This window comes from Dendronephthya gigantea, unplaced genomic scaffold, assembly GCF_004324835.1.
Source record: "Dendronephthya gigantea isolate DGI-Jeju-01 unplaced genomic scaffold, DenGig_1.0 000166F, whole genome shotgun sequence".
In the NCBI taxonomy this organism is placed as follows: domain Eukaryota; kingdom Metazoa; phylum Cnidaria; class Anthozoa; order Malacalcyonacea; family Nephtheidae; genus Dendronephthya; species Dendronephthya gigantea.
In genome coordinates this window covers 134,551-159,109 of record NW_021163176.1, presented here as the reverse complement: position 1 = coordinate 159,109, position 24,559 = coordinate 134,551, and the positions used below count along the sequence as shown (strand labels likewise).

Below are 24,559 nucleotides of genomic sequence, written 5' to 3'. Positions count from 1 at the left end.
GTGGTCGAGCTGGCCGCGTCGTAGATCGTAAACTCCCTAATGTTTCCTTTGTTCGCAGTAAATATGTGTTAATTAGCAGGAAATTGAAAAAGCAGTCTTCTTGCAAATTCTAGAGGTTCAAATAAGGCAAATTCATCCGCAAATTAAGTCAGGTTCAATAGGGCAAATTCTAGAGGTTCATAGAGTCAAATACACCATTATTATACGCCTAGCTTAAATCTTTTGGGATGCTCTACAAGTATTCAGCAAGATGAACATTTCTGAATAAATGTGAAAATTTACAATTAATAAGATCATATACTGTTCACATTTTTATATAAGAATTGGTCTTCCAAAAGTATGCATAACTGCATGTGTTAAATATTGCAATTGTGTTGTAATGAATTCAAATATTTGGGGTATTAATATTTAGATAAATAACTATAAAACTTCGTTATAGTTATAGGACTAACATAACTTAAACATGTTGCTATTTTGTTTCATTGGTGACCTTGTGCACGCTTGTAATATTTGGATACTTATTGGACTAAAATGGTAAATAATGTTTATACTTTGTTTCATTGGTGGTCTGTTGAAATATTTGGATAAATAACTGAAAATGTTATGATTATATGACTAAAGCAGTGTTTACACTACAACCCTAGGTGTACCTTTGTACCTTTGTAATTGAAGTCACTGGCGTAGCCAGCCCGACAATTTAGTCATGCTATGCTAATATTTTGGTGTTCATTGACTGAGAAAACAACGAATTTCTAAAGAAATGAATAATGATATTAACATAAAATTTGCATAGCAATAAGCTGGCTACGCCACTGATTAAAGTACATTTCAGGCTGGACCAGTAAATCTGGATCACCTAGGCTTGTAATGTAAACACTGCATAAGTCACAGCTCATGCTGGTATTTCATTTCATTGGTGACTATACATGAATATGAATATATGTATCATACTAAATGATGACTGTTGACATTTTCATTTGCAATACATGTTTGTTAAACTTTAAGCATATTTTGTTTCGGCAGAATGCATGGCTAGAATTAGATGTAGATTGACTAGCCATGTGACATGCTAAAACACAAAATATGTCACAATCATCCTTTGAACCCCTAGCTAATTTTCATACAAGCTAAATTTGTCAAATTATGTACAGTCACAACTGATTTGTACTGATAGTAAACTTGCTTGCAAACAGAATTTTAATTTGCAAATTAATCTACAAACTAAGGCAGGTTTTATAAGCCAAACTCTAGAGGTTCATGCGGTCTTAATTTTTGGTTAGGTGCGTAAAATACAATATAAAATTGTCTCTGAATAAGTTTATGATGCTTCAATGCTGTTTAAATATTATAAAATTCAATAATATGAAACCAGATAACATACATATTTCGCTCGACCGCCGAGCAAATAAAGTAACATACTTGAACGAATGCCACCGTACTCAACTCACATAATTTATTTCAAAATTATTTTTAGGCGAATTTTGCAACATAGTAGCAATTAAAAATCCAACTCCACCTTTCGGTTTTCGCTGCGGCCATTTTGTATCCACAAATATTGATTGTTGGTTTTTGTTGCATATAAACGAAATAGAAATCTAAAATGTTGCTCGATTGGTTGTCATTTAAGTACGTCGTCCCTCATTGGCTGCGAACAACAAAACTAAATGGTAATGTGTCTGCGCTCGCAGATACAAAAATCGGCAAAAACTTCAATTCTATGTTTAAGGTCATATCGTCTAAATGCCAGCTAGGCCGGAAGCTACTATATAAAGTATAAACCGTCAAACACGTTAACACATCCTTTATTGCCAGTCTACTATATAAAGGTCTGTTCACACGATCCAACTTTGTTGGATCCAATTCACTTCTAACGTATGAAATATAGTCGGTTATTGATAAAGAAAGTACTGCATTGCCTTCAGTGGATTTGCTGCTCGTATACATTACAAGACAACAGACTATAATGCATCCATCAGAGGTGAATTGGATATCTATGATTTGATCTATACCATCACTCTGACGGCAGAGTTCTGAAACTTGCCTTGAGCATCGATTAACAAAGATATATAAGTTGGTATTACCTGCACTGGTAAAAATATCACCTTGAATCTGCCGGGCAAACTTCTCGGCTCTCGCAGTTATAAGGCTTAATAAATTCCTCTAAAACGTCGGTGTTTTAAAATTTTACTGTCATTGAACACTTTCGAATTGAAAGAACTCACTTTTAACCCATTTATACACCAAATGAAAAGCGTTGATTGCGTGTTACTTCGGGAGACGCGAAGTAGTGCAAGGAGTGTCCAGCGCATACGTTGAATTCCGCAAAATATGCAAAATTCCCTTATTTTTTCCACTTTGTAAGGCTGTTTCCACTAGGCGGAATTTTGCATGAAAACGTACCATTGAAGCGTGCGGACATTGAAAACTTCCGCTTCGCGCCCAAAATTTCGCCTTGTGGAAAACGTCCCTTAGCCCGGAAATTTGATTTAGTTGGCTTTATATTCGGAAATAATTTTTGTTTTAAACCAATAATCCTTCACTGAAAGACTACAGGGATACCGGGTAATTTCCCGGCGTGTTTTTCATATTTATGCTGCTTGTCGCCCATTTCCAGTGACTGTCGTTCATGTTTCAGTTGCAAATGGTGCCCCCTATCTGAATCTTCCCGGTAAGTCTGGTATTTATACCAGTCTTTTAACCGACTGTAAATAATTTACGGTCACCGGTTAACAAAATCGCTATATATGTGTGGGGATGTCATTTTATAGTTCTTTTAAAACATCTTTAGATCAGAATTCACATGTTTTGTTTGTAATCCCCTAATGAAACTCCCATCATAGGAATCCCAATAAATATTTTTGAAATAATAAGTAAATAGTCCATTTACGTTGTGAGTTCAGTGACGTTAGTGATCGCGAAGCATAAGATATATAACTAGGTTACCTAAAGGCAGTAGTGCTGCCTATACTCTTATAGAAATAGCATGCGCAAAATGCTTGCTTGTTAAAAATTCATACCATGGTTACGCAAATTATAGTCAAATGTTATACGACACTTCAAATTACAATAGATCAAAGGTCAAATTCCAAATGCGCGAGGTATTTGTGAAACTAAAACCCTGAGGCTTTAGCCCCTTAAATAAAACAATCAAAGAACTAACTTAAAAGTTAAATACTCATACATACTTTAGTTACGCCACACAGGTTTACCCCAATGATAAAAGTAAAAGAAAATATGTTTCAAACCTTTTAAAAAAATCGAAATGACAAAGCTATAAAACAAGTGACAGTCAAATGTTATACGACACCATAAAATCACAATAGATTAAAGTTCAAATTCCAAACGCGCAAGTATTTGTAAAAGACCAAAAGCACAAGACTCCAATTGCCAAGTAACGGTATGGTTCACCACGTCGCTTTTGGTGTCCGTTTATACAACAGTGATGCGTCATGCGAGCACAATCTCACGGCTAACTCAGTGACAGTGTCTGCCTTCCAAAAACACTTTGAATTTGAAACACTGACCGTATAAAGCATGGAGTCGTTTTATAGTATACTGACCGCATTGCATTGTGGTAGGAGATCTTTTACCACAATGCAGTGCGCTATTTCGTAAATTTGCTTCCCCTACTACACAAATTAGGGACTGCTGCCTTGCTCGGTCGCTCAGGCGACCTCGCTGCGGCAGCAACTACATCTTATGCTTCGCGATCACTGACGTCACTGAACTCGCAACGTAACTGGACTATTTACTTATTATTTCAAAAATATTTATTGGGATTCATATGCTCCCATATAAGGAGTTGAAAATATATAATATACGTCATATGACTTGATTGTTTTTCTCGCTGATTAAACATTATGCTTTCTATGGCTATGCAAATTATTAAGTTAAAACTCTTTATCAAATGATTGACATTGAAATTATTGCAGTAATTATAGGGCTTATCTCCTTTAAATATTAGCCACTCTGCTAACAAAAGTTATATTAAATAACATTGTACTTGGTAATATCCGGTAATAATAGCTTAGACCCCCATGGTTACTGTTTAACACAAAACATTTCGAACAGATTGTTTGGATACAATCTTAACCATACAACGCTAAAGCCTGAAGGACTTCATTGAATATCGTCGCCGCATCCTTTCAAGTCGCCTATAAAGTACTACCATGCGGAAATCAATGTCTATCGCTATTTGGATTTTGGCAGTAATATCAATTTCCAGGAATGTCAACACTGAACACAACTTAGTGCAACAACATATCGAAAGGAAGAAAGGTACGAGAACTTTTATACGATTTTTGTGTATGAATTTGAGTAGGCTATATTACCACGAGTATCAATTGTAAGTATATTGTTTCGCGAGTCCGTATGAATATTTTCATAAGGCAATTTGATAAGGCAACAATCTAAGAGCTCTAAATTTGATTAGTAAGCACACTGCGTAGGCAACCAGTCGATATTTGCAGTGTGTTTGCAATCGTTAACAAGACAATAAAACAGACTGTTTTAGAAAGAGATATAACTGGCCAAAAACACGCGAAATTTCATGTCAAATATCCGATGAAAGACCTTAATATTAAGACTTCAAGGGAAAATCCCTCTGTATAATTACGGTCATAAGACACTGTTGATGGAAAATTAAAAGACACGCAATAAACTTTCATGATAAATGCTGAGATATAGATTATAGCCCGTTGCAATTTTATATACTATTTGGAGCTTCATAATCAAATGTTGAGTCCGCTTTCCTCGTTTGATTACGAGTTTTACATCACATACTTTTCGTGAAAAAATTCAGATGACATGCATACGAATACTTTTTTTACAGCTTCCTTGATGGTGCAATAGATCAAAAGTTAGTAATATAATAATATTTCAACTATATGTGCACGCAATCAATTTCATTTCCATCCCAAACGACTTTGAAGAGAATATCATCATCGCATATTACAACAGAGAAACGAATTATTCAGTCACACAAAATAATCTATGCCTGGGCATGTTATCATACGCAAATGTTTAGAATTTCATGTCTGCGTCTGAAATACGAGTATATATAGTTTGAATGGTGTATTCAGGTTTCATACCCAGGGTTATAACCCAAATTCAATCTCTGTGGAAATTATCTTTGAAATTAAGCTTGCTCGATCGAGAGAGGCATATCTAAAGAGACTTTTATCGTTAGTGTCTTTCCAAAAGTATGAAATACAAGTTTCATAAGCTCCATGAAATATAAATTCCAAAATACCATGCATACAATTTCATTAGACTAGGTTTTACGAAGAAAATGCAAGCCGTGAAACCATATGTGAAAACTTTGTATTTGAAACCATACAATTTAATTGCTACACTTTTTTAGCACTTGCACAAGACTCGCAACTCGTGGAAATATCGTACATCTCAAAGCCAAGTGTATCTGCGATAGACGTCTCGTGTCGTGCGCCGATTGCAGCTCTTAGTTTCAAAATCGTGTGCCCGGCACTTGACGATCCACCTGATCTTGAAAATTCCCGTAGTTCAAATGACGCCGGCGAATGCAACTCGGATGACGAGTATTTCCAAGGTCGTGGTTGTTCACACAGAGTTCGTAGAATCCTTTCGAAGCAAGTCGAAAATCTTGCTAATTTCACCTGCTTTTGCTGGATAAAAGAGCAAGCATTGCCGGAGAATGTAAAAAGCAAAGCTTCAGTTAAAATCATAAATCATGGTATGTAACCTTGAATCCTCATATTAGCCCCGTTTACACTGTCTACACTCGATTTATTGGCACGGAATTTGTTAAAATTGGCTATATGGCTATGGCAATAATGGCATGGCTGTCATTTCAATTTAACCCATTTGAAATGTTACAATCTAATTGTAAAATTCAAAGGGAAAAATAGGAATTTAGAATTGCTGGACTTGTTTCACTCGAGGCACCACATGTTGACTAGTAGATTAAGCTTTTTGTAACAGGGCTGCGAGATTTATACCGGCATGTAGCGTCTTCAAAATTCTTATATAGTATAGACTGGGGCCGTTTGTTCGAAAGGCGTTCAGCTTAAACGGTTGGATAAGTTCAAAATGGAAAACAAAATGATCTATTTATTGAACAACTGAGCTGAAATATTTCGATGTAAATAGTTTAATTTTCAATGGAAGTGCATATTTAATGCACAAGATGCAGGCTCAATCATTCACAACGTCTGTAAGAATGTTTTTGAAATTTGGCTTATCCACCGTTTAAGCTAAACGCCTTTCGAGCAACCGACCCCTGGATCTCCAAACCGCATTTTTGGTAAGAGTTCACAATGTACACCAGGGGGAAAAGCATTTTGAAACGGAATCACAAAGACGCATCGCAAATTATTGCTATGATAGTTTGTTTGTTACTGACATTTAGATAATGAAATATATTTGCTTTAGGAGTTCGTTGGACATATTTCTCAGCCTTTAACTTATCTATATTACTTAGGGAGCGAAACAACCACAAAGACGTTTTTGCGAAGACGAATTAACGAAGAGAAGAACATCCATCTTGTTTGCCCCATAACTGGCTTCCCTCAGCCGAAAATTACCTGGTATAAAAATCAGCTTCTGCTGAATACCAGCGAGATTACCGTCATCAAGAACGTGAGATATCGACAAAAAAATCGTAGTTTAGTCATAAGTAGGACTAATTTAAGTGGTTCTGGAAGTTATCAATGTTTAGCCAGAAATGCTGCTGGAATGGAGAAAGGAGGAATTTACGAAGTTGAATTTTATGGTAAGATTAATTTTCAATATTCATTTTATCATCTTCTGTCCAACAAAAAAATTTCATTTGGTTTACCCTCAATGACAAATGCATTAAAATATGAAGAAAAACGGCTTAATCGTGATATATTATAAACACCACTGGCTACACAAAAATGTGGATACTGTTTGATACTGTTCTGTATACCGATAAAAAATGTTGCTGAAAAGTGAATGAAACTTATTACACCACTCTTTAAATGCTAATTTTGAAATTGGGTAGTTTTGAATTGAATGAACGCTAAGTCCTTTTTTAAAGCACGAGTAAACCTATTCTTCTCATGGCGTTTAGCAAATTATCGTAAGTCTAATTGGTGCATGCTATGTTAAATTAAACTATGAAGTTATAATAATATATCTAAAGCCCCGTTTACACGGTCACAGTTAATCTGGTTTAACTTGATCTTTGATCTTTCGAATCGGTGTAAATTAAGCGGGATTACTTTGCACTACCTGCGCAAGGTGGATTAAACTACCCGGATCATTTTAAAATTTCTTAAAGTGGTCATGTAAACGCAGTTATGGTGCCAGTTAAACGAGTTCAATTTAAACCGATTTAAGTTTGTACCGTGTAAACGGGGCTTAAGAAAGAACCTTCTTTTGTGCAGTGTTTACATACATATAAACAAACTATTTTCAGAACCCGAAGCTATCTTTAAAAATGGATCCAAGCGACAAATTATAATCAAGACAAATCATTTCACGGGTAAGGATAGCTACTTAGGAGAAGAATGTCAACACGTTTAAATTAACTTTAAATGTTCTCTCTTCGCATCGCTTGCTTCTTGAGACACACATCTGCATGCTAGAATCCTAAACTTTTCACTAATATTACACGTATAGAACTAAGACCTACGTTATACGTCTCACTTTGGTCGCGTGAAATGCAATTCGAACAATAGATAGTGAGATGGTAATTAGGCCTATATTTTTATCATCTCACTATCTATTGTTTCAACTGCATTCGACGCGACCAAATTGCGACCTAAGCCAGTCTTGTGTCAGCCTAGGAGAGTCTTGTGTCACGTTATATGTTTGAGTGAGTGTTAGGACAGGAACAAAGTTAACTTTATCTCTGCCCTACACACAAAACCACGTTGGCCTACATCCATTTGGTTACTAGGTTTTAACTTACGTATTGCATGGTGATAAATAATTTGATAATGTTTTTGGTGTGAGACCTATATAAAACCACGAATACCTTAACAACATCGATCTGTGATGAACAGTCCTTAAGAGAGAACTTCGGTAAATCTTTATAGAGATATAATGCCGAAATTAATATAATGTGTGTTAAGTTTGCATTTCTGTATCAATAAAAAACGTTGTATTTTACACTAGTCAATCACATTGCTACAACTGAAATATCGAAAATCCCAAGCATTACCGTCAATACCAGGAAAAGAACAGAGGAAACTGGTAACTAAACCACCTTAATATATAGACCTTCATTACAATGCAGAACAATACTTCTAATTGGCAATTGATTCGTCACGCGCAGGCAGACACACGAACACACTACAGGGTGTCTCAAAAAAACGCAACTACTTAAATATGCAAGAATATCAATATTGTTCGGGTTTGCACCATACTCCATAGTTCAGCTAAAATGACTTTTAGCATTTTAAATTAAGGATTAAGAGCCATTTTCAATTCCCAAAGGTGCCTATCTATTGCGCTTTAGAGCCGTAGTAATGTTCTTGCATATTTAAGTGGTTGCGTTTTTTTAGACACCCTGTATGTGCGTAAACTATGTAACAGCCATGCAGTGGCCTCAGCCCAGTCATTTTTTATGATAATTTACATGCCAATTAAAAATTTGATGGTAGCTTAGAATAGCGAAGGATTCTAAACAAGGTTTGCCATATTACTGAATAAATTATCCAAATATTACTACCATAACCTTAGTTTTCTTTGTTTGAAACAAAGAAATCAACGGGTCCACCACAACAATGTTGCATGCCTTTTTTGTTCAGTAATCTTGCCCCTGATCGAAAAATACCAAACCGGAAACGATAATACGAGCTATGTCGTTGTTCTGAACTTATTTTTCTATTATAGCTGCCGATTTCATCAAGGGAAACAATATAACTTTGTATGATAACAAAGGTGAGGTACATGCACCTATACTTTGTCTGTATTTAAGTCCCAACTTTAATCATACAGCGTAAATGCGGCATTAAAAAATTGCAAAATTACATGTTTTCATTCAATGAAATGTTGATTGTTAAATATTGATATGACAGAAATTTAAAGCTTCGTGATGTTTGCATGCCAACAACTTTAATTTGAATTAATTTAGTCGGTTATCAGATTAGAAAACCACAAGTTTATTTTTTTAATTTAAAGGCGGATCTCTGTTGACATTCGCTTATAATGATGCCAATTATTTACTGAATATCTTTTGTTAACACTGTCTATATACTGCATGGTCAAATAATCGACAGCTTAATTCTTCAAAAGTAGTATCTCATACTATAAAATTTATACAAATATAATTAATTTGTGCTTTTAACTTCTTTTGTTGTTTAGAAGAATTAGATAACGAAAGTGAAAATAAAGAAGGCAAGTCCGGTATGTATATATATAATATCTTTTCGCACCAGTATGGTACTCAAAATCTGTTTGGAAATTAACACTCTTTAGTATTTTTGCACAAGTGAATATAACAAATCTACGGTGGCTCACAGGGGCCACCCCATATAAATACGTAAATACCAATCCACAAAAATTCAAAACACAATTTAAATATTTCGAAAGGCACTTTACATGTTTTCAAACGCACTTTGAATATGTGCCAACACACTTTAAAAATTTTTAAACGCACTTTAGGTTTTCCAACACACTTTAAATTTTTAAACACACTTTAAATTTTCTAACACACTTTAAGTTTTCCAACACACTTTAAGTTTCTCAAACACACTTTAAATATGTTCAAACACACTTTAAGTTTTCTAACACACTTTAAATTTTTGAACGCACTTTAATTACATGCGGGCTCATCGCATAATTACGCGCATGCGCAAGTCAAGGTTACTTTATTTTCTTTTTTATCCTGTCGTGCGCGGTGCGTTTTTTCGCTCAATCTAATTGAACTTAAAAGCTCACAGGAAAGCAAGGAGTCGAAGATATAAGCTGTACATAATTGATCATTATGAGTTGTGCAGGGTGCGGCAATGCTGCGGCTGATGCAAAAACGTACTGTGAGAATTGTGTATCGGTATGCCTATCCCTATGCGCATTCCGTACAGACTGTGGAACTGAAAACGTTCTTATGTGTGCTATGCAGTGCTATCTAAGGTCAGATGGTAATGATGAATGGGCTGGGGAAAAAGCTCATGCATATGGTTCATCTCCAGCAAACCAGAGAATAGAGGCTTGGTGGTCATATTTACGACGAAACAGGTCAGGCTGGTGGATTGACTTCTTCCAAGACATGATAGAACAAGGAATATTGGAAATTGGCAACACATATCACATGGAAGCATTATGGTATTGTTTCAACAAGATACTTCAGGATGATTTAACTAAAGTGAAAGAGCACTGGAATATCCATTATATACGCAAGCCCCAGAATGAAACAGTGTCTGGAATTCCTGATGTGCTGTATTTCCTTCCCAACTATTGTAGTGGTGATAGCTGTTTAATGGAGGTTTCAAAAAAAAAATTGAATGAATTGAAGGGAAGATCAACATAACTGATAATCGACGATGTAATCGTATCAACATAACTGATAATCGACGATGTAATCGTCTCGCCTTTCGCATTTGGACACCCTCTGGATCAATCTCTTACATTATTTTCGCTACGACATGACGACTAACGTTAATATGGTGGCGAAGCCTCAAAGCATGCCAAATACTTCTATATCAAGACAGCCTTCCTGCTCCTTCAACTTCTTCTTGAATTACTGTTCGTAAATGTTGCTCATCAATGACCTGCCCCTTTCCCTTTAAACCTAACGACTTTAAACGACGTTTTAGTGTTCTTAAAGACGTCGATACGCCAGAACTATTTAGAAGAACAACAGTTTCTCCATATGGGTATCCACGGTTAAAATAATTAACAATAAGATCCGTAGTCTCTTTCTTCGATACACAATTCTCACAATACGTTTCTGCATCAGCCGCAGCATTGCCGCACCCTGCACAACTCATAATGATCAATTATGTACTGCTTATATCTTCGACTCCTTGCTTTCCTTCGAGCTTTTAAGTTCAATTAGATTGAGCGAAAAAACGCACCGCGCACGACGGGATAAAAAAGAAAATAAAGTAACCTTGACTTGCGCATGCGCGTAATTATGCGATGAGCCCGCATGTAATTAAAGTGCGTTCAAAAATTTAAAGTGTGTTGGAAAACTTAAAGTGTGTTTGAACATATTTAAAGTGCGTTTGAGAAACTTAAAGTGTGTTGGAAAACTTAAAGTGTGTTAGAAAATTTAAAGTGTGTTAGAAAATTTAAAGTGTGTTGGAAAATTTAAAGTGTGTTGGAAAATTTAAAGTGTGTTGGAAAACTTAAAGTGCGTTTAAAAATTTTTAAAGTGCGTCTGAAAACATGTAAAGTGCCTTTCGAAATATTTAAATTGTGTTTTGAATTTTTGTGGATTGGTATTTACGTATTTATATGGGTGGCCCCTGTGAGCCACCGTACAAATCCTACATTCTGATTGATCAAATTTGACGTATTATGCTGTTATAATCACCTTCAGGTGACTATATAACAAAACCGAAATTGCAAAATGGCGGCTAGCCGTTTTGTGGACTTTTCTTACAAAGAGATAAGCGAGTTTAAAGAAAATGCAGTCCCACAAAATACAATAGATGTCACAAAATTTGCATTGAAGCTTTTTCGAGATATGAAGTCAAAAAATGAAAACTTTACCACGTAGAGTGGCTTTGTTAATAAATTGTCAAAAATATTTTTGAACAGAATGGTATGCACAACAAAGCGAAATTCACCCAGTGGCGGATTACCCTATAGCTAATTCAGCTAAATAAGAACGCTGTGTTTGTTAAAATATATATAATTAACATGCTAACTATCAAACGGTCAAGCCCTGTATCACACATGGGACTCATTTTTATTATAGCGTTTTCGAGCCCTGATATTTCCAACTAATTGGGCGAATTATGCCCTCGACCGTATAAGACGTGACGGTCCATAGCCCTAAGAATAACATCTGTAGGCCCAAAAATTTCTAATTTTTCTACCCTATTAGATAGTAATTAAAGATATGGGCATTCTGGAGATGAATGAATGAGACGAATGATCTATACTGTAAATGAACTCGATTGTAGGTTGAATGTTTGCTGGACGCGAATGTTTAATGCAAATTGTAATTTGGTCACATGATGTACGTGCCTTACCGGCGCGCATGCAATTTTTTTTAGGTGATAAAAATAATAAAACATGACAGGATATTCAGGTCCATAGTGTGTCAATTCACTTGTACAAAAGTACTAAAACAATTATTCGCCCTAGGCTCGGTAATTATCGGTGAATATTCACCTCGATCTTGTCTCGGTGAATATTCCCCGATAATCACCTCGCCTTTGGCCGATTGTTAAATATAAAAATGAATATAACGTGTGTTCTGGTTGTATTTGGATGACCTGATCCAAAGCATGTAACTTACATTGGAAGAGATTTCAACAGATATTTAGCATTGTTGCACTAGATAAGGAAAAATGTTTCTGGTCACATCCACAACTTTTCAACGCGTCATATAAAATGCACTAACATGTTATTTTTTTAAAATATATTGCAGGAGAAAAGATAACCGTGATAGCAGTAGTTGTCTCTCTATCATGCCTAGTTTTTCTCGTATTATTTGCTTCGATCAAATGTATTCCAAACCTCCTTAAAAGACTGCATGCATCAAATGGTAAGTATACTTATACTTTATACTTATATTTTGTATATCCGAGCGTTTCTACAAGTGTGTGACAATAAAAAAAATTGTTGCAAGGCTGTTCCACCAAGTCTGGTACAAACCTGATCCAGAAATATTGCTACAAGCTTGTATTTCCAAGGCTGTGGTAACTTAAACCATCGGAATTTGCTACAAGTTAACGTTGTTAATAGCTTCTTCCAAATTGTTACGACGACTTGGAGCAGGCATGCAGTGCTAAAATGTGAACAAACTTGTCCTTTCACTAGGTGCAGACACAGGACGGTTAAATTCTGTTAATCACCTTGGCCCAGACTTTCATCCTTGTCAAGCGGCACCATTGTGCAATATTTACAACCACAAATCTGTTCCTAACCAAGATGATCCACTTTTTGGTAAACTAGTGGCGTTGCCCGATGTGATTTCTAAACCAGAAAAGGACGACGAAATCATTAATTTATCAGGAAATTCAAGCATCCAGGAATATCAACGCGATCCTGAAGCTTCATTTCCTTCTTCGTCAAGTTTTCTTCGCGCTTCTAGTTTTCATGATCCAGAAAAAACCCGCGCTTTAAATACACCATGTAAACACAGTATAACATCGTCGGATCTAAGTGAAACGTCATCAAAACAGCGTGATATTCTGAACTCCTCCGGATCGTTTAACTCATTTTCTGAATATAATCCATCAGATGTATTTACCTTCTGCCCCACTGCCGACCCCTTTTCTGATAGTAAAAGTTTCGATGCTACTAAAGATGATATTTCAACAAACTCAAAGACGTCAGCGCTGTTGAATGGGTTGATTTCAGTTCCTCCAAATGCTGATGAAAGGTAAAAATTTGCATTTTTAATTCTTTTTTATTTGCATAACAATATAATTATATTTACATTGTACAATAGCAAGTGACCGAAAACTTGGAATGCACTTCGTTTTACCCAATCAGCAGCTTTGTTAACATTTTCAGTAAGCCAATCAGAATGCAAGAATATTGAATACTTCACCGGTAAATTGATGGCTTATATTAGCCTAAAAAATGTAAGCATATTTGCAAACAAGCTCAAAACGAAATTCCTTCCCGTTCAGCTTAGAAAAGTAAAATGCTTTACAAAAATGCTGTACCTAAAAAGTTTTGGCGGAAATGCTCGAATCATGCAAAAGTGCTTGTAACAAAGCTATTGTTTGGATATCTGTGTTTTTAAACTTTTTTAATTTTAAAGGTACTTTGCAAGTTCTCTGATTAACCATACTGGAGGTGAAGTCGCCTTACCTGGCACGGGAATAAGAATAGTTATTCCAGAAGGAGCTTTAGATTTCGGCAGAGAGGAAGTAATTCAACTCGCATTGACGGGAAATTCAGATTTTATTCCGAAACAATTTAGAGCCAGTATGCTCACTCCAGTTGTAATGTGCGGTCCACATGGATTACGATTCAAAAAACACGTTCTTCTCATCTTGCCCCACTGTCTGGCGGTTGGTGACGAGTCGGAAAAAGAGTTTAAAGGTTTGAATTTTACCATATGTATTAGGCTATGATAACCTTTATCTATAAAATACTGGTGAATTAGGCGCTTATACAGTTATTAAACAACAATAGTATGATTATACAGATTAAGCGCTTCAAAATAAAAAGTTTCAGTTAGTTTTGAGACCGACAACTGTAGACCGACGTACTGTCATCTCGTTAAATCTTGGTGAATTAGCCTTTCTCACGATCAAGGGCGTAGGAAGCATCCAGAGGTTGGGGGGGCACTAGCGTCTGGGGGCACTTTTGGTTAATAAAAACGGCGGTTAAAATGGTTAATAAAGATATACAAGGACGGTTTGATTCGTATTTCTTGGGCTTTGTACTGCTAGGGGGGTCCGGGGGCATGCTCCCCCGAGAAAATTTTGAGATATAGGCCTCTGAAATGGCCACAAACCCCTCTCAATTTAAGGATTATTGGGAAAATTAAGGATTATTTTTTCAAAAAAAGGGCACTTTTGGTCTCTTGAAAAATTTTTGGGGGGGCACGTGCCCCCAGTGCCCCCCCCTTCCTACGCCACTGCTCACGATGACGAATATCCGCCATTTTTGGGGTACTTTTCGCGCTAATTTTCGTAATTGATCCACATGCGTTTAAACAATAATAGCAATGTAAGAATAATTTCTTAAGAGTCAATAGACCATTTGAACAATAAATTAAGATAAAAATTAAAGATAGCCGCCCAGACAAGGTCTTGTGTGTCTTATTATCACTCATGGCGAATTATTACTTTCCTTTCTTCTAGTTCATTGCAGTGACACAGCGCCAGAGGATGCTCCCGTCTGGAAAGAGGTTTTCGACGCTAATGGAGAAGAACAAAAAGATGTGTTTTGCCACATGGGAAAACGGCATTTCAGCCTGTTTGTTCAACACTTCTCGTGGTACGTAATCGAGGGGAAAGGACATGCCAAAATCTTCAATCTGGCGGCCTACCATACTAGCTTTCATCAACCTAATGAAGACTTCAAAGTGAGAGTTTACTTTTCTCCGTGGGTAGAAAACTTCACGATCAGCCAACGGGTAAGTATTATAATTCCAAACTTATATACAGGGATGCATGACGGTAAACTTTCTCAACACAGCATAATGGACGATCTTCAATGTGTGGTGGAAAATTTTTTTGCAATGTTGTGCTATGCAAAAAGTGCATGCTTTGCAAAAACAAATTGTCAAACAAAAGATTGTCTCGTATTCATCTCTTATTGATCCATTTTACTCGGTAAAAACAACTCAAACATTGGTTATTTCACTTATATTTTGGTTCAATAAATGAACCCAATTATAAATATGTTACTGTTATCACAGTGTGTTTAGAAAAGTTTCATTAAAAAATGTGTCAAATACAGACTTCGGATACTCGGGGGCCGATCACACCCTCATAGGAAATACCCCCTTTGCTGTGACCCTAACAACGCGTTTTATTGAATGACAGGAAGTCGAAAAACATGAGCAACAACTTCGAGGAACTCTTGGTGATAGCGAAAAAACAAAAATTTTCTACAAGGAAGGTGGTGATATCAAAGTGGAAGCAATTGATATCAGTGAGGAGTGGAAGATACGAGGCGGTAATGTTCAGGTACCGTAGAAAATATGTTGTTCAAATCCTAACTTGATTTCAAAATTTGCTTAGGATAATTTTTCTAAGAATGCCAATCAATGTCGTGAAATTTTCTATGCTATTCGATTACATTTTTAGACTCAAGGTTACGAAGTGTTGCGTTATTGTCCCCAGTTGGCAACTCCTAACCTGACTTTCGTTTTTCAACACGAGGACACGAGACCGCAAAAGATATTTTGCAAATTTAGAGCTTCTCAAGATGCTTGCAAATTTGATAAACCTGTTGATATTACCATCTCGGTGCATTTTGAGGCGGAGGTAATCTTTACATTTGAAAGTAATTATTTATTACTTATTAACAAAATATTTGATCGATGTTTTAGGGCAACAAAAGATAAAAAGGCAGCAGTGAAGACCATGTTACACGGTGCAATTTCTTGCAAGTTGCACTGCAATCCTAATTTTAAGAGATGTAAATTAGTGCAGAGTATTCAAAATGTAGGTGTAAGAGACGTACATAGAGCGTAATAAAAATAAAAGTTTCGTACTTGCCAAATTTACATCTCTCAAAAGTAGAATTGCATTTCAGGAAAAACTGCAACTTGTAACAGGGCCTTGAGATGACTGAGAACGTTATAAATTGCTTGAAGGAATTTATGAATCATTCCGGCTAGATCTCGCGGCTGACTAAGATTTTGTTCGGTGAAATATAACAAGTGTTAAAATCTTCACCAACTTTTGATTTTTTGTCCGATAATGTCGGATCCAATTCACTGCTTCATTCAAAAAGATGTGTTATCGATACCAAAGTACCCTACCCACCTCCGGCAGAGAAAGGCCGCACAATATACCAGTTTACTAAAGAATAATGGTCCTATTGTTAGGTCAAAACAGCACAACAGAAACAACAAAACAACGCTCCTGCCGAAGCCAGAATTCCTTCTACTTCTTCCTCAGGCTACGCTGGATCCGGTGAAAACACGACCGTGGCATTCATTCCGACAAGACTTCGCAAAGACTTGAGAGAATTGTTAGATATAGAAATTGTCGGGATAGGAAATTATGAGATGTTAGCAGATCGTCTGGGTTATGACCTGCAGTTCATACGATGGTTGGGATCACCGAATATACGCAGTCCAACAGATACGCTTCTCATGAAATGGGAGAATGATCAGGGAAGCAGGAGTCCGAGAGATGCATTACGTCATCTTCAAGAAACACTTTCTAAAATGAATAGAGTGGACGCTGTGGACAAAATACAGGAATGCTTTGATGAATTTCTTATCGGAAAGGAAACGACGGTGTAAGGATATAGTCGATCAGAGCCGTAAATCTAGGCCCCGTAGCTCATTCCAATTCCTTCTGCTCAGTCCTTTTTGGGTGTTTTCAATAATGGCTTAGATGACTTTTGTTAAAGTGGACTGTTCAGTTAATAAAATAAATGGCAAGATTCTGAGCGTTTTCGTTAACAACTGAAGACATGATACTGTATAGCTCTATAAGTTCTAATGCCCATACTTCCATAATAAATGGGGCAAAATAATTTTGATCTAGGTAACGAAAGTATTTTCAATGTGTACTCAAAGTACGTGTGATAAGAGTAAATTTTAGGTTTAAGGATTAAGGATGAGCGCTTTGTATACAGTCTTGAATTTCTGAATTAGATGCATGTATAAAGGATTATAATGTTAACTGTAAAAGCAGCATGTGTGCATGCAAACTGCCTATATTGTAAACAAGGTTGTCAGGGACAATTAAGACTTAACGAGTTAGTGTCAAACATTTTATGAAGAATATACTTCCAACGTGTAGTTTTGATCACATGATACATATACATATATATATATATATATATGTATATATATATATATATATATATATATATATATATATATATATATATATAATATATATATATATATGGATGTGACAGGAAAATGATCCGGAACATTTATATATATATATATATATATATATATATATATATATATATATATATAATATAATATATATATATATATATATATATGGATGTGACAGGAAAATGATCCGGAACATTTCTGTTGACAAAATGGCTGTCGCTTGTGCGCTATAATTGCCATTTAATTCATACATAATGGCCTTCGAGTTATGGCCTGTACGGTCCGGATTTTTTTTGGCAGTTGTACGTTAAAAAATACTATCAGTTTCATAAGGCAGTTCAACCATACAAAGTGTATAGGGCACATTTGAACACAGTCGGCTGGCGGAACGTAGAAACACCCAAGGTAAGTAATTCGATCATCAAAACGTTGTAAAACGGCTGTTCTATTTGATCCAGAGGTCGGGAAGCAGTGGGCAACACGTCGTTGCCCGCCATTTTGCTTGTATTCTGAATCAATCCGGTATCGTGTAATCAAGACAAATCCAGTGAACTCGACAAATCCGGTACCATAACCCGGTAAACTGTAACTGGGGGCTAAAGGTGTACTCAGGGTGTATTAGATGTCTCTTCCGGTATAAAAGTTATAACCAAGTGCTAACACGGAAGCTGATCTTCGTCGAATATATACAGAATACAATTTAGTGATTTTAGACCAAGATAAAAATTCAAAGGGTAAACAACATATGATATGGTCACAAGTCTATAAAATGAAGAAATTTAGAAGCGTGCAGGTATTGTAAACACAACTTCTACATACGTATGTAAACGCACCGCAGCATTGTCATATATATGGTAAAATCAATCAAGCTGTAGACTAGTGGTTACGTGCAGCGTCGTTAGTTCAATGTCGTGTAGTTAAACTATACTATTACTATAGTACTATAGGACATGGGTAATAATATAGCAAAATGCGTCCGTGAGAACTCGTAGCAATTGCAATTCCTATGGCATAGTGGCATTGTTAGATATGGTTGTTTGAAAGACCATGATTTGATTTTGTTTTGGGTGTGAGCCTATGTAACTTAATAGGCCTGCTCATGAGATGCCACTATGTCATATGCTAAGTAAAAATTTGTTACTCGAAGCACCTATTCCTATATTCAGTGTTTGGCATGGCCTTTATAGGGTCTGATATCTATTTTCAGTATTAGTTGAGTAAATTGATGGAATTATATATTGGCCTTTGGTGCTTTTCCAATTTTTTTTTCCAGCAGAGACCAAAAGAGATTTAGATTCTGCCGAATACCCTTGTGAGCCCTAAACTTTGTACAACTCTAGTTTATGTTCAGTTGGTGAAGTATATGCTTTAACATTTCAATTTTCAAGCAGTTAACTATAATAACTCAGACTATAACTGAAAGTACTTAATGTTACTGGTTCAGATGCACCAGTGCCAGTATATGTATGTGTTTAAAAGAGATAATTCAGAATGGGAGTGATTGAGACTGGACAGAATGCCACTTGCATGGTAACCTTAATTTTAATATGTCTGGGATATCTCTACCCTTGCACATACCTTTTCAGTAAGCCTATTTATCACTCCACGCAGGGGTATGCTCACTTTGTCGAATTAAGGTTTGGTGTTCTACTATTTTTACTGTTTAGTGAACAAAATTACAGTCTCTTCCACTAGCCTACAATTTTATATTGACTAATGTGTAGGGAACAATAAGGATATAAAGGGTGATGAGATGACAAGGCTTACAAATTAAGTTGCTCTAGAAGATTAGGACACAATTAAGTATTTTTTTTAAGAAATAACTAATTTAAGGGTCTGAAGAGGTTTGACATGTCCCCCTTAGCACATTACTTTAATTTGGATACTTAACAGATCCGCCTTACCTGTAAATCTCACCCTTTGTGAATGTGACATGTTCATTTCAGTTATGTTTTATTAGGGAAAAACCAATATATGCAAAGTTTGCTAAAACAAACAAATAAAAGTTTAATATATTGATTATATTCTTGAATTCAAAACAAAAGATTCATTAAAAAAATCCATCAATTGGGTAGATGGAGATAAAGAAACATACTGCTGATAAACTTTATGTGAAAATCCACTCACTGACTTTTTTTACAATTTAGCAAATGGTCAATGTTTTGAGGTTAATTTTGAAACTGGAGAATGATGTCAACTGACAGCTAGTAAAAAAGAAAAAGTAGCAAAATGGAAATTTCTTGCAGTACTGATTCATATAAAGAGTAAGTTATTTTGATAATATACATTTAAGTTAATATTTAATATATAGATTGATTTTTGACAATTAATGCATATTGAGTTTCTAGTAGAAAGGTAATAAAATAGAATAACTTGCCAGTGGTTTCATAACAATTAACACTAATTAAATCAAGTAATCAGGCCCCCTGGTTAAATTTTCCATTAAGCCTCTTCCATAACCATTTTCATAACCATGTTATACCTTAAACATCCTTATGACTTTACTCTTGTACAGAAGTACAGTACATCCTGGGGCTGGGGGCTGGGGCCAGTTGTATAAATCCTACTTAACTCAGTAATATACGTCTGTGATTGGCCAATTCTGTCTTCAAAAGGCTAATTTGCAACTCTTATAAAGTATAAAGCCTAATTTTTATAAAATTTGTTTATCTTCCTTACTTCGCAAGGATATTGGCGATCAAAAACACCAGATATCAAAATAATCCGCCATCTTGCTTTATAATGAATGCTGATTACGTGACGTCAAGCAGGGTTGACGCTTAGCTGAAAAAATAACGCTTTAGTTAAGAACTAGCTCTTACAATTCAAACGTAATAATTTCAGATACGTGCGATTGTAATACCAATTCGCTGGATCGTTTGAAGTTACAAAATGAATTTTCACCGAGCTTATATGACGCAACGCATGTCAGGCATTGTATATATCAGATTATCAGTCTTATCAATATCTTTATTCGAAAATATCTTGAGAAGTGATAAAGTGAACAAAAAGCCGTAAACGAATTTTGTAAATAATCATGTCGTTCTTTTAAAATAGACAAAGATCATTTTTATTGCCGTATCGCTTTAACCGACTAATTGGTGTGGACACTCCCGCGTACGATACGCAGACTGTAAAGGCTCGTACAAATGTGTTTAAGGCTTTAACTACAGAACAGTTATAGGTTAACTAGTCTTCTTTACAACTAGCCTCTGGACAGGGGGCGTTCTTGGGCAGCTGCGATACAGCAGCAATTACAGCAAATTTGCGTTTGAATAGGACCGACGTTTTCTCGACTCACCCTGTACAGGTAGTTTAAAATGTCCGCTATCGGGCTTCATGTATAAAACGTAGTCATTTCGCATCTTATATATGCATATACATATTTATTCAAATGATACACAACATAACTCTTTTGATTCACGAGTTTTCCGGTATTGCTTAAAACTCAACACGACAGCCTCGTGACAGTCACGTGATTTCTTATCTAATGACATGTGAAATCTTTGTGAAATCTTTTCTCTGTCGTTGTATTTTCTAAGTTGGCTAATCATGTTTACTAATAAGAATGCACCATGCTAGAATATACAGCAACATAATTTGAAGAATTACCTACCAGTACCAAAATATTATTTTCATATCTGGCGAAATCCAGAATACGCAAAAATATGTCTTAAAAAATATTTGGACTCCCTACGGACAACTTGAAGTTATAACAATGGAGAAAAGATCTGTGGACCTGGGTGAACTGGAACAACTTTGAAACGAAACATCCTTGTGGCAAATCTGTACATGATGTTGGTTAAACAATTCATCCTTTCACGGAAATCTCGTATTAATTTTAATGATGCGTGGTCAGTTGTTGAAATGCCGGTTAACAAATCTTGAAATTTATTTTTCTAATCGCCTGTTTACAAAGTTGAATATTTTTTTCATAAATATTTTCTGGACCGATAAGAAAAATATTCCAATTTTAAATAAGTACATATAAAGTAATAAACCAAACAACTACAAGACGATAAATGATTCTTATTAGGTTAAAATAATATAAATATTTTAACCATTTCCATAGTTTAGTATAATCTATATGATAGTAAAATCCCCAGGTAAACTACATTAGACTTAAACTTTCGAGCGAACCTTGACAATCCGAAGCGTCTTAAACAATTATTTCTCCTTCATCTAGATGTGCATTAAACAATTTAACGGAGAACCATAAGCGATGGTGTGCCTACGGAATTGCTCTAAATCATGTTCTTATCACCGCAATACGTCCTGTTCTGGATAAAGAAATTCTGAAGGAGTACAATGACCTCGTATCAAGTTGTGGTATTGACGTTCAGACAAAGCACAATTTTCCTACTTCAAAATATCCCACTTCAATGAACTATAAGAACATCAATGGGAATGATAAGAAACCATTTGACTACAAAGTTACCTCCCATATTGATTTTAGTAAGCTCTTCCTCAAGGATTTCATGGCGAAACTTAGCGCATTTGACGAGACCTGTGATGCATCTGCTGTGCTTACTCTGCTTGAAAGAATTCCAATCTTTCCTGCTGATGTTCAAAATGCGGCAAAAGATGTTAGAGTTGATCGAAACGCTTGGGGACATTGCAATTTTACTGAGTGGAATGATTCAAAGTTTAGAAAAAGATTTGACTGCATGGAAAAACTAGTGGGGGAAGTGGATCCTGCAGATAAATCTAAAGTTGTAGCAGACCTTAATGACTGGAAAGAAAGAGGTAATTTTATTTATTCCTTAATTTTTTTATGTGTTCTTCATATTTACGTTCACACCCTAGGAAACGTTGAGATTACATTTTTTATTCATTCATTATGTATTTAAAGCCACTCTCAAAATGCCCTAAGTTCCCCACCCAAATTTGTTTGCAATCCGCTCGATAACGTTTTGGAGAAACCGGGGTTTTGGCGACGCCAAACAGAAAAAAAATGCCCATAACAAAAAAAATGCCCATAAATATGTTAAAATCACCTAAAAATCCTTTTAAGCTCGTAGTCGAGGACCAACGTCCTAACTTATTTTGTCGTTGTAAACAAACATTTTTGTTTTATCATCATATTACCTATGCAACTAGCCTGAAGTGACGACAAATGTGGCGACGACGAACGAATGTATTATTATTCGATCAGACTTAAAATCCCCATCAATTCTTAATTATGCTTACTGTACGTGCCACCAACGTTTCCAAAATGTCTAGTAGCGGTCAATGTTGAATTGATATAGTTTAATGTTTGTTTCAAATTTTGAAGGTGTTATATTGTGTATGAATGCAACGATTGATCCTGAATTAGCAAAAATGATACTAGAACGTGTTAGTAAACTGTCGAGTGACGTGGAGGAAATGGCGGTAGAAAGCAAAGAAGAAATTGATAACTTGAGGAAGTTGGACAATGCGATAAAAAACATTGAGAAACGGTTTGAAAAGATGGAGCAAAAATTTGAAGAGCTTCAAGTTAGTCATCATGCTGTACAACTTTGGGACAAGCATGGAAAAAATATTATTGACAAATATTTACACTATCGTTCTTTGAAGTTTTGCATGGTGTTGTTAAATAGTTCAGTGTCATTTATTTATTCCTAAGCTTTTTAAATTTCAGGCTCACGGGCCGAAAGCTTGGAAATAAATAAATTACATGGTTTATATCACAAACATTTAACAATATTTACATATATCCTTCATAAAACCGACCTCCTCCTCCCCGAAACAATGTTGATGAACACTTGAATTGTTATGGCGACTACTGCAATACTTTTTCCAACAACAACATTGTAGCCAAACAGGGGAGCGGGGAATACGACAGCACATGCGAAAAAATAATTGATCGACCTAAAGTTTAGCCATTATAAATAGCGTCCGCGTGTTTTTTGTCTAGGATTAATTGTAAGTCCCGCTGCTGACTAAGATATCGTTTTGTGAAATAACATTGTGTTTGGCATGTTAAAATCTTCACCGACTTTCGATTTTTTTGTCCGATAAAGCACCCGACGCCATCTCCCCGCTCATTCCAAAAGATGTGCTACCGACACCAGGCGCCCTCCCACTTTGGTAGAGATAGCCGGCACAATTTGCTAAAACAGAGTGGTTCATTGCCATTTTTAGTTAAAAACGGCAGAGAAGCGACAAAACTACGATGGATCCGGTGAAAACACGACCGTGGCATTCATTCCGACAAGACTTCGCAAAGACTTGAGAGAGTTGTTAGATATAGAAATTGTCGGGATCGAAAATTATCAGATGTTAGCAGATCGTCTGGGTTATGGAATGCAGTTCATACGATGGTTGGGATCACTGAAAATACAAAGTCCAACAGATACGCTTCTCGCGCAATGGGAGAATGATCAGGGAAGCAGAAGTCCGAGAGATGCATTACGTCATCTTCAAGAAACACTTTCCAAAATGAAAAGACAGGACGCTGTTGACAAAATACAGGAATACTTTGATGAACTTCTTATCGGAAAGGAAACGATAGTGTAATGAGATGGTCGATCTGGGGCCAGTTGTATCAAGCTTGTTTAGCTTAAACGGTGATTAAGTCAGTCAAAATAGAAATCAGGTCTATCGTTTTATTTAACAAGCAAAATAATTAATACAAAGATACTGTTTACAACTACGTATTCAGTATTCAAGTTGACTCATTCCAGAGAGATGTAAGAGTGTTATTACTCCGGCGTCAGCGGCGGAGTTGAAGATTCGCCCCGGTTTTTTTTTTTTTATTTTTTTTTTTTTTTTTTTTTATTTTTCGTCGTCGCAAGTCTGTAATGGCGCGAAATATACTAGTATTTAAAACATGTATGTGACCGTATTTATCTACGTCCCAGTCTTATCTCCCAAGACTTGTGGTGCACAGCTTTGGCTAATTTTCCAATGCGCGATTCGATTTCGCTCGCATGATACGGCAATTCCTCCAAGAGGAAC

At 35.9% G+C, this 24,559-nt stretch overlaps 3 protein-coding genes across 3 annotated transcripts in view; 2 read left to right on the top strand and 1 right to left on the bottom strand.

Annotated features, from left to right (window-relative positions):
- LOC114537853 overlaps positions 1-2,368 on the bottom strand; it is a 55,910-nt gene extending 53,542 nt beyond the window's left edge. The window contains 1 exon segment of the mRNA XM_028558962.1: positions 2,082-2,368. The gene's annotated coding sequence lies outside the window, so the exon portion shown is untranslated.
- A 1,568-nt stretch (positions 2,369-3,936) lies between these two features.
- LOC114537852 lies at positions 3,937-17,416 on the top strand. Its single transcript, XM_028558961.1, has 14 exons — positions 3,937-4,278; positions 5,363-5,710; positions 6,458-6,748; positions 7,418-7,483; positions 8,119-8,196; positions 8,839-8,886; positions 9,310-9,351; positions 12,548-12,664; positions 12,940-13,504; positions 13,892-14,175; positions 14,943-15,217; positions 15,630-15,773; positions 15,894-16,073; positions 16,640-17,416. Exons 1-14 carry the CDS (start codon positions 4,170-4,172, stop codon positions 17,060-17,062), a joined length of 2,970 nt encoding a protein of 989 aa, XP_028414762.1. The 5' UTR covers positions 3,937-4,169; the 3' UTR covers positions 17,063-17,416.
- A 1,692-nt stretch (positions 17,417-19,108) lies between these two features.
- LOC114537851 lies at positions 19,109-24,118 on the top strand. Its single transcript, XM_028558960.1, has 4 exons — positions 19,109-19,230; positions 21,804-22,363; positions 22,893-23,095; positions 23,744-24,118. The coding sequence occupies exons 1-4, from the start codon at positions 19,109-19,111 to the stop codon at positions 24,116-24,118; spliced, it is 1,260 nt and encodes a 419-aa protein (XP_028414761.1).
- Positions 24,119-24,559: the final 441 nt, after the last annotated feature.

What these genes read in the sequence shown, in the direction of transcription:
- LOC114537852 (XM_028558961.1), top strand. Translation starts at nt 4,170, where the DNA reads ATGCGGAAATCAATGTCTATCGCTATTTGGATTTTGGCAGTAATATCA. An exon ending in GAAAAGAACAGAGGAAACTG is followed by an intron (nt 8,197 to 8,838) that starts GTAACTAAACCA and finishes TTTCTATTATAG; the next exon opens with CTGCCGATTTCATCAAGGGA. An exon ending in AACTTTGTATGATAACAAAG is followed by an intron (nt 8,887 to 9,309) that starts GTGAGGTACATG and finishes TTTGTTGTTTAG; the next exon opens with AAGAATTAGATAACGAAAGT.
- LOC114537851 (XM_028558960.1), top strand. Translation starts at nt 19,109, where the DNA reads ATGGGAGTGATTGAGACTGGACAGAATGCCACTTGCATGGTAACCTTA. An exon ending in TAATGACTGGAAAGAAAGAG is followed by an intron (nt 22,364 to 22,892) that starts GTAATTTTATTT and finishes CAAATTTTGAAG; the next exon opens with GTGTTATATTGTGTATGAAT. An exon ending in AAAAATTTGAAGAGCTTCAA is followed by an intron (nt 23,096 to 23,743) that starts GTTAGTCATCAT and finishes TGCCATTTTTAG; the next exon opens with TTAAAAACGGCAGAGAAGCG.